A 12,563-nucleotide genomic window follows, 5' to 3' on the forward strand; every position below is an offset into this window, starting at 1 on the left:
TCGACGAGGCACTATTGGGCGAGTATGCTGTCCAACGCCGCTGCGTCTCGTCATTGGACAAGCGTGCAGAACGCGAGCGCTGCAAATAGCACAGCCCGGCGCTTACAACCAAACACCCAACCACGCCGTGCAGCGCAACGCTCCTCTAGCCCAAAGTTTCTAGCGCATGGTATTGACCTTGCTCACCATCAACTTACTCTGGCCAATCATGCCGTCTTCACCCTCTTTGCCATGTCGTGGCCGACCTTGAGCCGCTACTGCCTCTCCACCCAGACTCGGCCCTCTATGCGAGTGGACGGCCAACTGGCAGTGTAGCTCGGACGAATGCCACAGTAACACTAGCCCACAGTCAGTCGACGAGTAGGCGTCTACGCGCGATATATCCTCTGATCATCGCGCTCGCGCCGCATCTACTCTCTTTTGCCATTCACTTCTAGTCCTCTTCCGAGCCCCTTCTTCCGCGAAGTCTTCGTTGATCGAAGCAATTCCATTTTTACCAGTAAGCTGTTGACCAGCGCAGTTTTGGGCTATAGCTCATCTTAATATCACCTCTATTCGGTCCCCTGTACTTCTGTATTTGGACCCCTACCACCCTCGCCGCATTCCCGCCTGCTCGGATTTTCATAGGTATCTTTAGTAATATTAGCACAAGGCGGTGCTCACGTCACTGCAATATACAACATGCCTGAGATGTTGGAGCCGGCAGTATACCATCCTGCAACCTTCGGCCCCATGGCCAACTCTCATCAAGCCATGTCTCCGCTGGATCAGAGACAGGCACTTAATACCACCGACGACGAGTCCTCAATTCCCACCTACTACTTCGGAGCAAGATATTCGACCTCGTCGATATACCTACCCAGTCCCGCGTCACCAGCCAGCATTGACGACGACTTCCCTACCCCCAAGGCACGCTTATTCGATATGACCCCGCAGCCGTCGCCACGCTTTCCTGTTCACTCGGCTACATATCCCCCAGCAAATCGGGCGAGTCGTGCTGACAGCGACTTCGACTCCCTCTACGACATCACCGACGATGAGACTGAGGTACCTCTTCATGCATCCGCATCAGTCAAGAAGCTTGCGACCCAACCTAGGCAGAGACGCTACCCATCCATCGTCATCCCTTCGCCTTCCGCATGGCCAACCATTGAGAAGTTGAAGAGTGCAAACTCGGCGATGCCCGTTACTCCATCGTTGCTACTGACCCCATCGCGTCGCTTCCTTGAGATGATCGACTCCCACAACCTGCATGTGCCTGAGCACTCAGCAGCCCCTTCTCTGGACGGCAGCCTGACATCAGAAGAGATGGACAAGCTCAGTTGCCCTGCCACCCCGGTCTCGCAACGCAGACGCGGATCCATGTCCAGCGTTGACTCGTGGGGACCTGTGCAACTGGACCTGCAAGCGATGGAGACTCTTCAGCACCTCGGAAACTCGCCATCTGCTGAGCAGTACGAGGAACCCGAACAGCAAGAGATTCAGGCGGTTGAGGTTAGAGGCGAGATGCAAGAAGTCTCCCGGCCAAGTCTCGGCTTGAGCATTCCCGCAACAGTCTTCGGAAACGGTTCCTCTGGTAGCACGCCGATTTCCGCGCTTTCTGTCCCTTCTCCCGGTGGGTTCTTCTCATCGCTTCAATCGACTGCTCGTCACACCTGGAGTATTCCCAAGCGCGATGAGTCAATCCCAAACACTTCAACTGCTGAGAGGTTTTACAACCTTCCATGGGAGAAAGAGAACCGAAGGAACACTTCCCCACACCCCATGCCAGCTGTACCAGCTGTGCCAGCTCTCCCGGTACGAAACTCGACTCTTGCCGGATCCACTCTCGATGGACACGATGAGCCTCTGGCGACATCGCGCCCAGTCCTCCTCAGCAGCCCAACCGATGAGAATGTGGAGATCAAGGAGATTAACCCTAGCAAGACCATCTTTCAGTACGACGAGAACTACAACGCCGGACTTCAAAAGGTGTCTACTGCCAACCTCGAGATGACCGGCCGGTGGTTGGAGGAACAAGATGAACTACAAACCGCTCTTCGCGATATGAGTGACATGACCTCTCCCAGCCTCTCTAGCGGCACCCACAGCCGCGGCAACTCGATCGAGAAGACTGTGGTCAAGAAGTCAGTCAAGTTCGCGGATGAGCCAGCCAAGTCCCCAGTCAAGGAGTCGGCGGATGAGCCCATTACCACCTACGTCCAAGGCCTTGAGTACCTTCACTCTCGGTGCCAAAAGAAGGATACGTTCATCCACCGCCAGACTCGCGCTGAGGCTATGCACGTACAGCGCCGCTGCAATCCTCTCGCGCATCGCGATCAGCTCCTGGGAAAGTTCGAGCTCTGCCAGCCAGAGCGCCCAGCGCCACCGCGACCTGTGTCCGAGTTCTTCGTCAACGATCCAACTGTACTGAAGGAGAGAATCGCGCGCGCACAGACAGAGCGTCAAGCGCTCGACCAGATGTTGCCCATCCACTGGGTGTTGCAAGCTCAGAAGCAACTCAACGGTGGCAAGCTTCTTAGCAAACCTGCCGTGCGATGCATCACACGCGCTAGTGCTCCACGCATCCTCGACGTTGGTGGTGTCGCTACCAACGATTGGGCGTGGGATGTTGCCTACGACTACCCATACGCTACAGTGACTACTGTCTACACTGCGGGTAACAACATGTCATCCAACGTCAAGGGCCCCGACAACCATAAGCACCTTACCGTTCCCAATCTCTGGACTCTTCCCTTCCCTTCTGGTCACTTTGACGTTGTTTCGGCACGTACACTTTACGAGCTCCTCAAGACAAGCAAGCCTGTCGGCAAGTCATCAGACGAGTACGACCTGTGCTTGAAGGAGTGCTACCGCTGCCTCAAGCCCGGTGGTATTCTTGACTTCAGCGTCATGGATGCCGATGTTGTCCATGCTGGCCGCAACGCCCAGGCCATGGGTGTCGAGTTCGGCTTCAACCTCAAGACCCGCGGCTACGATGCGCAGCCTACCAAGACATTCCTCCCGCGCGTCTCCAAAGCGGGCTTCAAGGACGTTCAAAGGGCGTGGATGCTCCTTCCCATGGGAAAGACGGCAGCGAACTGGAAGGACACACTTGCTGTTGGCGCCGAGCCAAAGCACCAAGAGCGTCGCATCACAGAAGACGGCGAGATCGAGCTTGAGGACGCCCTGGTCTTTGGCACCACCGTGGATGCGGCGATGTTGACAGGTGTAGTTGGAAGCTGGGCATGGGAGAGGTGGCTGCTCCGATTGCAAATGGAGATGGGCAAGGATGAGGAGAAGCTGTTGGAGGGAGTTGTCAACGTGCTGGAGGAGGGCGCACAGGGCCACGCTGGATGGAGGACTTTGTCCGGCTGGGCGAGGAAGTAATGGTAACGGGATTGAACATGATTTGATACGGTTACGATGGCTTTGGGTAGACGGTGTTGGATAGGCTGGATTGGATTGGACTAGGTTGATACCACAATAGCGAAATTTCTTTTGTAGATGAATTGAAGACAGTGTCTATCACCAAGCATTTCGTGTCAGACTGTCACATATGAATGTCTCTGCATATTGATCTGAAGGTGATGCTGAAGTGAGATGGATGGTGAGGCGGCAGATCAGCCTCGCTCGCAGCGGCGCGAACCCCACGCGGTCCATGCGCAGCGCATAACCTCGTCACTGTGCCATATGCACCACAAGTCGCGACCACTCCACCCAACTTGCGCTTAGCTGTATCTCCAACGTCTCTACCCTAATCCTTTTTCTCACATACACACAATGCTCTTCTTCAGGTTAGCCCCCGGTTCCTGTCGACAATGACGCAACAGCGACTGACAGCGCAATAGCTTCTTCAAAACGCTCGTCGAGCACGAAATCACCGTCGAACTCAAGAACGAAGTCCAGATCCGCGGAACACTCAAGAGCGTGGACCAATACCTGAACATTAAGCTGGACAATGCAGAGGCGGTAGATGAGCTGAGGTGGCCGCATTTGGTACGTTTGTGCATCGCGCCTCTCTCGTGCGTACGGAGCAGACAGCGTGCCAGAGACATGGTGACATAAACTATTGGAAGAAACAGTCACTAAATTTACAATAGTGCTCGACAAAAGACATGTTCATTCGCGGTTCCGTCGTCCGATACGTACACCTTCCCTCCGGCGCCGTTGACACCGCACTACTCGAAGACGCGACAAGGAGAGAGGCCGAGGCGGCGAAGAACAAGGCGAAATGAGAGAGGAGGGATATCAGGTGCTAGGATAACGCGTGATGAAGCGACCGTTCGTGCGGCAACATGAGGAGGGCAAGACGCGCGTGGGCGGACGCAATGTGACATGACAACCCACGACATATAAGAGCGTGGCCAAGCGCAAAAGCTGGAAATCTGGACCTGGAGCGAGTGCAAAGGCTGTGCAAGCAGGAAGAGCGCTTGTGGAGCTGATGATGTGAATATACCCTTGAGGAGTGCGAGGTGATAACTGGCCCATCTTTGTTCTCGCTACCCATCTCTACTCTCTGTTCGTTCCATCTACCGCTGTGTTTCGGTTCCTTCTGAGCTCATGGAACATGAGCATTGCCCCTCCAAGCCCATATTTGACATGGTCTCGAAGTTAACTTGCTCTTCCACATACGTGCGTTCCTCCTTCGTTTTGCCTACCCATAACTATAGCATCAAACTTGCGGTGCCATCAATGGGCTTTGTGATATGTCGTCTACATCGCTTCCCCTGTGCGTTTTGTCTGGTACAGTCCCTATCTCCACGAGACGAATCACTGCGATGTGTGGCGATTCGATATTTTGGTTGCCATCCACTCCATCCACTGGTACTGCGATAACGCAGGGCGACAACGAGCCACTCACGACTCCTGCGATACATCACCATCCCATATTCAAGGGTACTCCTCAAATGGGGGAGATTGCAATCATCAGACCCCAAGAGACGCGGCCGCACGTGTGTCCCCTCCCTTTCACCTTTTTCCGTAGCAAACGAAACAAGTCGCGTAGAAATTGCGCTCACCCACAGTCCTCTCCGCCGGCAAACTACGCGTCTCTATGACCCTGTCTACCCCCAAACAACACCAACGCTGCAACAGCTCTTCCGCCGGTTGACGACGTCCACGCACACGCTTTCAAAAGTTTCAAATCAGTCCCTTCGAGACGACACACCACGCAACGAGTATACTCGCAAAAGAGACCCTCAACAACCATGGCGCCCATATCCTACTCAACTTCAACTCCCTCAGCCACCCCAGCGCCTTATCCGCTTCCTCGCTCCGCACATGAAGCCTCGTCCGCCCATGCCCTCTCCACAGCAGACATCGGCGTCGTATGTTTTGTCGGCATCAGCGGCATCCTCATCTACATCATCGCCGCCATTCTATATTTCCGCCGCAATCCAATCAGCCTGCCCAGGCCCTTTCGCAAGCGCGCGCACACCGACGAAGAGAGCAACAACGCGGACGGCAGAATGGTAGGAATATCCATGTGGGAGCGAGGCGTACCACTATACGACAGAAGTGGTGTTACGACAACAGCAAATTCGGCATTTGGAGACGTGTATCCTTCTGAGGGTACTGCGGTGAATGCTGGGCTTGAGAGGGAGATATTGGAGATTCTGCAGGCGGAGGCGCAGGTCAGGGCGATGTCGAGGGTTGTGACGAGGTATTGAGTGCGGGAAGCGAACATCAAAAAAAGGTGTGGGTAATTGGAGGGTGTTGGGTAGCTTTGGAGATGACATGCAGGGTTGGAACGCAAGCGTTGAGCTGATAGTGTCTCTACAGCGCTACGTCGTTGATTTGGCTGACAAGGACCAAAGTCGTGCGTAGATGTATGCTTCAGTCGTCTTGAAAAGTTTCTGCTTGCTCTTGTTTGTACTTGATGTATCTGCCAAGTAGTGATTACAACGCTACAAAACAAAGGAAGTAGGGGCAAGTAGGCGGCAACATGCGTTATTCAGATCAAATCCACGATGCTCACTTCGTAATCACATCTCAAAAACCAATCAACCCATTCCAGACCCCTCCAATACCTAGGCCCAAGGATCCTCCCGTACAACCTCCTCAACCGTCACCTTCCTCACCCCAAGCATTTCGTTCCTTCTTGGTTTGAACTTCATCCACACCCGCTTCCTCAACGATTTCTCATCCCGCCTCTCCTTCTTCTCTTTAACAAGCTTCTGTCTCACTGCCTTCACGTCCTCATCAGACGAGGAAGAGCTCCAATGAAGAGTCGGCGCAGTGTTCACGCGCCATGCCTGAATGCGCTCTTCGCGTACGGGCGAAACGTTGAGTTTCTTGCGGAGAACGTTCCTGTTATGTGACTTCGGTGGTTGTGTGTCCTCTGCTAGAGACCGAAACAGTGAGGTCGCTGCAGTTGTAGTGAGGACGAGTGTCGCGACGAAGATAAGCGCTGCTTTGGCGACTATGCTCAGGCCGCGTTCGTTGTGTGATGTGCAGAGTGCGGTGAGGAAGCGGGTGATGAGGAGAGAGAGGAGTATGCATGGGAGTACGAGCCATGCGGATGGCTGGGGTTGCGACATCGTGGAGAGAGAAGTGAGGTGTTGGTGCGCAGCAACAAGGCACCTTAATCGAGAGTTGGCTTGTGGGAAGGCCAATAAGCTCGAAGGTCACTGCGTTAGTCTTGTGGGTTGGTAGAAATTGGATTGGGCGGAGTTAACGGCGGAAGTGTTTGGCTTCTGGTTCATTCACTTCTTAGTATCGACCACTTTGGTATATGGGGAATGAGAAACGCTCATTTACTTTTCACACATTGCTATATTGTCTCACAGTTTGCTTCAAACTTTTGCAATTAGGCAGGTTACCTAGGTACTTTCAAATTGTCTGTTCGCATCCATTGCATCTGTTCCATCTATTACTTCGCACCCATTCTTTTCGAAACCTTCCAGCTCTCTGCTAAGCGCCATACATGAATTATGACGTCGCTGGATGGAGTAGACGCGCGGTTACCGTTTGCCTCGAGGCCTCCAGGGCTACCGTAAAAAAGGGGGTGGAGACGTTTGTGACCCTGGTGCATTTGCCATACGATGAACCAGAAGCTCACCGATATTATAGTACGGATGAACCAGTAGAGAATCTCAGTTAGAGCTGGTACGAGCATGTTGAGTTTTTTTCGGGGGTTTGCAAAGGAGTCGCGTGTAAGAAAGCTTTTTTCTAGGGGTTGTATAGGAGGACTACACTGTGAAATTGTCGGCTGTGGTTACACCAAAGCCGTACTATGGAGCATACAGCGATTGCCTGTAATTCGGGTATTGCTCAGCTGAGGTGAGTGCGGCGGCAAGTGCATACACACTGCGCCTGCTCGCTAACAAAGTCGTCGTTTACTTTCTCGTACCTAGATGAGGACAAGACTCACACCATCACATCTCTACTCAAACAGCCGCGCCGATTTCCCACTAGCTACCATCATGGAACTCTACATCCCAATCTCCATCTCAAAGCTCTTCCTTGTCTACTTCCTTCCTCTCGCAGCCTCTATCGCAATATCCGCGCTGAACTACGCCGGCCTCGCAAAAGTCCCCCATATTGTCATACTTCTCGCGAGCCCAGCCCTCCTCGTCCTTCAACCAATATGGGAAGAAGCTCTGCTCTGCGAGTTGGAAAGACAGTCTGAAGAGCTGAGGGCTGAGAACACACGTCTCAGAGCGCAGACTGAGGAGATGAAAAGACAGACTGAAGAGCTGAGGGCTAAGAACAGGCGTTCCAAAGCGCATCTGATGGCATTCGAACACGCGACTGAGGAGCTGGAGAACGAATCCGACGACTTGGATGACGAGGCTAAGATTTTGGCCAGGATAGAGAAGATCAAGGCACTACAGGAGGAGTTCAGGAAAACGTTTGGATGATAACAGGATTAGGAAGGAGGATGGGCAGCGAGGAAGAGTGATTCGAGGTTGGCCAGGGTGTAGAGACGTCACGTTATTCGTAGAGCAAAGTTCTATGTTGCCAATCCAAATATGGTTTTGGCTTGTGTACGCTGCGTCAATTACTATCTGCATCTTGATGTGTGATCTTGATGTGTGACTTGAACACGTGAAAGATCTGTACCAGCATGAGCTTAGTCCATCTCAGACTGTTCATAAGACGTCTATACATCTATGTCTGCTCATAATCCTACTCGCCTCATAATCTCCAAGGCTGCAGAATGCGCTCGCGGCTAAATCACCGGGATGTTACTGTGAAGACACCATCCAGCGTACCCCTTCGGGCCAGCTTGGCCATCGAAACTTGTTTCCGCCTACATGGACAGCGACAACTCACCCTCCACCAGCTATGCACCTGTGGTGAGGTCGGAATTGACTTTGTGTACGACATTAGCCTGCAGGAACATGCTATATCCAACACGACGCTAATGATCGACGCAGGGATGGGGTACACGCCGCATGCATGTGCGGTTTGCATATTGCCGGACAACATCAATATTGTGAACAGCCGAGGCTTTCCTCCTTGGGCGACTACTCATCCCGGTGTCCATCGGAGCGATGATGCCATGTTCGTAGGAATACGGTTTACGGTGTACGGTGTGCGGGTGTGGCGGAGATGATGTCTTGGTGACGCCGATGTAGAAGAGCCGATATCGCGACATGGCTTTCGTCCAGACACGTTATGGCGGTGAATTTACTCGCATGTAGAGAGCATCTTCTTCAGCACGCCCATCAGGGTGCCGTTCTCGAGGGCAGCGGCGACGCGCTCCTTGTCGCCCAGCTGCTTGTTGACCTGCTCATCGGTGCTGTGGGTGCCCTTCTTGATGCGGACATCGACGCGAAAGCGCGGAGGTAGTGCCTGTTCGAGACGGACGCGCACGCCCAGGCCGATGACGGTGGCCAGCGAGCAGTGGGTAATGGTCGGGGTGATCTCGACGACGACGGTGCTGATGCTCGAGAGCGGTGACGAGGGGGGCAGAATGTGGATGTCTGGCAGGTTGACGACAGACAGCGAGCCGAGGGACAGCGGGTGTTCAGGGTCGCAGATGGTGGAAATGAGGTCTGTCATGCGCGGGGTCAGCCAAACGTTAATGCCAGCAGGACCAGCAAGCGCGCCTACCGTAGATTTCCTGCTCGTCAATGTCCTCACGTGCGTCGTCGCTGTCTGAGTCGCCTGCTGAGACGCTGTCGTCGAAGGGGTCGCTGAGGTAGTTGTAGCGCGGTATCAGGTTGTCGAAGAGGCCGGTCCCGCCGTCATCGCGCCTCTTTGCCGTCGAGTCGCTGCGGCGGGAGGGCAGATCCGAGGGATTCAGGATGGTCGGGTTGGCGTTGTCCTTGTCGAGCTCCATGGCGGCGGTTGGCAGGGGTCGCGGCGTCGTGGTGTGATGGTGGCGGAGGGAAGGAGCCGTCGTGGGCTCCTGCCTCTCCAGCAAATCTGCGAGGAAGGCGCGCCCGGGCCACCAGCAGCCCCTCCTCGGTGTTCGTCATCTAGCATGTGCTAGCCAGCCAGACACTCGGAATATGTCACCCGCCTGCACCTTCACCCTCACCACCACCTCCACCACCACCGCCTGCCCCCGGCCATGCCCGCCGTCTTAGCAATCGCTCTGTAAGCCATCAATTTCCCGCAGATTATCCGCGACATACAGGGGACACTTGTGTGGGGTGCACCGTTCACACCACAGCACCAGGGCACCCGTGTGTTTGACTAGTGTCTGCAGCTTTGTGTCATTCCATCACGCCGCCGGGGTATACAGTTCGTCGACTCCTGCCTGCTGCCGTTCTGCTCGGCCAGCCTCGGCAAATCCCCAGTGCGCATCCAGAAGGTGAGAAACAGCGCGGCTGGCGGATTGCCCTTGGGCTTCAACCCCATCGGCAGCCGACGCTTCCGGCTGATCAACCAGCTGCTCACCTCCCCAACCTCGCGCCGCCATGGTGATCGTGTTGACGACATGTTTCTAACAAATCACTCCCAATAGCAGCGTCGTCCCAACGACCTGTGTCGGCTCCTCCCGCACTTGTGCCTTCATAACGGAAGTGCTGCCTCATCCGGCGTACGACCAACCGCGCTGCTGGATTGTCCCTGCTTTGCTTGCCGTGTTCCTGAGCTGCAGGGAGATCAACGGCAGTGATCAGCGCAAGATGACTGATGAGGTCAGTATCGTGTTATCTTACCACGCGCCACGGAAACCACTGCTTCTATCGACCTTCCAAAGGTCGACGGTAGCCTGGCGCCAGCACCTGTCAGTCATGGCACCATCCCGTCTTGCTCCATACAAAGCACCCCTTGGCAACGCCCGTCGTGTCTCTGCGTGATCGAAGCTAGCACTCGTAACCTGACTGCGCCTTGACTGCCATCGCCATCACCATCATGCCACCTGCGTGATGGGGAAACTAATCTTTCAGCTGCCTTGTCGCCTGCCGCGCGAGAGAGAACGCGACCCGGCAACATGGTTGACAGATTACAATAGCCCTTAAAGAAAGGGATTTTCGACCCTAACTTTAGCTCTCCATGCAATCTTCGGTCGTTCTTCATGTCATGCAATCGCCAGTGGCGGACGAAAATACGATCCATGCGCCGGATCGAAGCCCTCGACAAGTCTGCTCAGCTACGTTTCGCTTCGCGGCCGCAATATCTCGTATTCGGCTCATGCAAATGCTATGCCGTCTGTCTGTGCATGCTACATACACATTCGAGAATCTTGTTAGCCCAACTGAGGGTAGCATCTGGAGTAATATTGTTTCATGCGGGCTACGCTGATGGTGATGCGTCTGCCGTTAGAACCTTGCCTGCACATGGCCCTACCAAGCTTCCGCACGAATCAATTCGCCGATGTGTCGTGCTCAACGACACACACCGGTTCTGCCGTAGCCTTTGCGGCATGCGACGGGATCCCGTCTGCCCAACCCATGCAAAGTCTCGAGTGAACGTCGAGTCTGCGGCCATGGAGATGCCACCGATCAGAGCGGCACATCAACGAGGCCAAAGCGCGTCGAGTAGTGGACGCCTATCCTCATGCTGCCTCAAGCCAAGTCTCTTCCGCGACTATGTGGACAAGACTTGTTTCGCTTTAGCTCCTGGCAGGTCGTGCAGCGTCCTACCAGAGCCATCTGTGTACCCCTATCTAGCCAGCTATAGTCGTACACCTGCTGTATTATATGTCGGCTAAAGCATAATATTCGTCATCGAGGCTAGCAGCCGGAGATCACTTTCTAGAAGGCCCACCTGTCATTGCGGTGACACTGCCAGACCATGTCTCAAACATTCAGGCACCTAAGGCTGTGCGAGATGAGAAACTAGGTACGACTATGAACCGACTAAATGCACGCGCAAGGTTTTCGACATTGTCCAGCCCTATCACGGCCAGGTCCGGGCTGCTGCAGTCTACTGGTCACGTCTGATCTTCTTTTTCTGGGCAATCCAGCAAATGCACCCGCCACCAGAGCCTCGCAACAGCTTGCGTACTCGGTCCGCTGAAGGTTTTTACTTTGCCTCGAAGTCTGCTGAGTGAGAATGCCGCCATGTACCACCGTCTTCTCAGCTGTCAGACTTTGCCCCCGCTGATTTTATAGCAATCGTTCCCGGCCCATGGCAGTGCTTCGAGGTCCACACTACCCGTCGTTCTACGTGTTACGATTCAGGCCGTCTCCAACGGGCACCACAATCCCTGCTGCCCATTGCCTCACACCCCCACAGCACGGCAGTTCCCTGTGCCCGCAGCATCTTGGTAGCGGACGCTTGCGCTCACGCGCGTGCAGCTTGGGCGCCCATACCAAAGGCGCTACTTGTGCAGCAGTGCGGCTCCTGGATCCTGCACGCTTAAGTCGCATATCGTCTACCCCTCGCCCGCCTATCGACCCCTTCATACACGGCCAACCGCCTAGGACCACAATACTCTTGCCTTTCAGGAGATCCATACACTGCGACGCCACTATTGTGCGCGTGAGCCACGCTGCGAGCCCGCTGCCAGTGCGTCTTCGAAACCCCGGTATGCCAGACATCGTCTCCACCTACCATCCCTATGCGCCTTCTGCCCTGATCTGCCGTATAACCTAACGACGCCGCGGCGTCGCGGAGATTTCCCTTGCGCTATAGCATTCTACAGTGCATCTATTGTCGATTTCGCTTTCTTTGTGTATAGTTTTGGCCATTCCGCGATTTCTTCCGTCCGCCGACCCTCAGGACATTCTGGACCGTCATCGCGCGCCGCTACCATTGGCTGCACACCGACCACCGCACACAACCTCATCGACTTAGTGGATAGCCGACAACCCCGCTGCTTGCAACCATTGCGCAAAGCCTTGCGCTGTCACTCCGGACCGGCTCGTGGTAGCTATTAACGTTATGCCCCCGGAGACCACTGGACGGCCACTGCTGCCACAAACGGCGCAAATGCAGAGCTTCACCTTTGCGCCGCCCACGCTGGCACCGCGCGAAAACCAGCGCAGTGAGTCCACACGCCGCTCAGCGTCTTGGGATCAAGGCAACTAACAACATCTCCAGATTATGTATTCGTAGACGAACACAATAGACACAAACGACTGAAAGGTGTGAAGGCACATTTTGACTTAACATGCAGATGCTAATGCAGAACAGTAATGAGAGCATGCGAAGGATGCCGTAGACGCAAGATCAAGTGC

The 12,563-nt window shown here is 54.6% G+C and overlaps 4 protein-coding genes across 4 annotated transcripts; 3 read left to right on the forward strand and 1 right to left on the reverse strand.

The window, feature by feature from the left end:
• Positions 1-681: 681 nt before the first annotated feature.
• On the forward strand, positions 682-3,369 carry J4E93_004532 (uncharacterized protein; the record flags this gene model as incomplete). The annotated part of the gene is made up of 1 exon (XM_049342460.1): positions 682-3,369. The coding sequence occupies one exon, from the start codon at positions 682-684 to the stop codon at positions 3,367-3,369; it is 2,688 nt and encodes an 895-aa protein (XP_049200612.1).
• Positions 3,370-3,762: 393 nt separating this feature from the next.
• Positions 3,763-4,217, forward strand: LSM2 (U6 snRNA-associated Sm-like protein LSm2; the record flags this gene model as incomplete). Its single annotated transcript, XM_049342461.1, has 3 exons — positions 3,763-3,776; positions 3,831-3,978; positions 4,083-4,217. 3 exons carry the CDS (start codon positions 3,763-3,765, stop codon positions 4,215-4,217), a joined length of 297 nt encoding a protein of 98 aa, XP_049200613.1.
• A 3,189-nt stretch (positions 4,218-7,406) lies between these two features.
• On the forward strand, positions 7,407-7,844 carry J4E93_004534 (uncharacterized protein; the record flags this gene model as incomplete). The annotated part of the gene is made up of 1 exon (XM_049342462.1): positions 7,407-7,844. One exon carries the CDS (start codon positions 7,407-7,409, stop codon positions 7,842-7,844), a length of 438 nt encoding a protein of 145 aa, XP_049200614.1.
• Positions 7,845-8,616: 772 nt separating this feature from the next.
• Positions 8,617-9,271, reverse strand: J4E93_004535 (uncharacterized protein; the record flags this gene model as incomplete). Its single annotated transcript, XM_049342463.1, has 2 exons — positions 8,617-8,984; positions 9,043-9,271. The coding sequence occupies 2 exons, from the start codon at positions 9,269-9,271 to the stop codon at positions 8,617-8,619; spliced, it is 597 nt and encodes a 198-aa protein (XP_049200615.1).
• Positions 9,272-12,563: the final 3,292 nt, after the last annotated feature.

Source organism: Alternaria ventricosa (genome assembly GCF_023758065.1).
Source record: "Alternaria ventricosa strain BMP 2768 chromosome Unknown scaffold_6, whole genome shotgun sequence".
In the NCBI taxonomy this organism is placed as follows: domain Eukaryota; kingdom Fungi; phylum Ascomycota; class Dothideomycetes; order Pleosporales; family Pleosporaceae; genus Alternaria; species Alternaria ventricosa.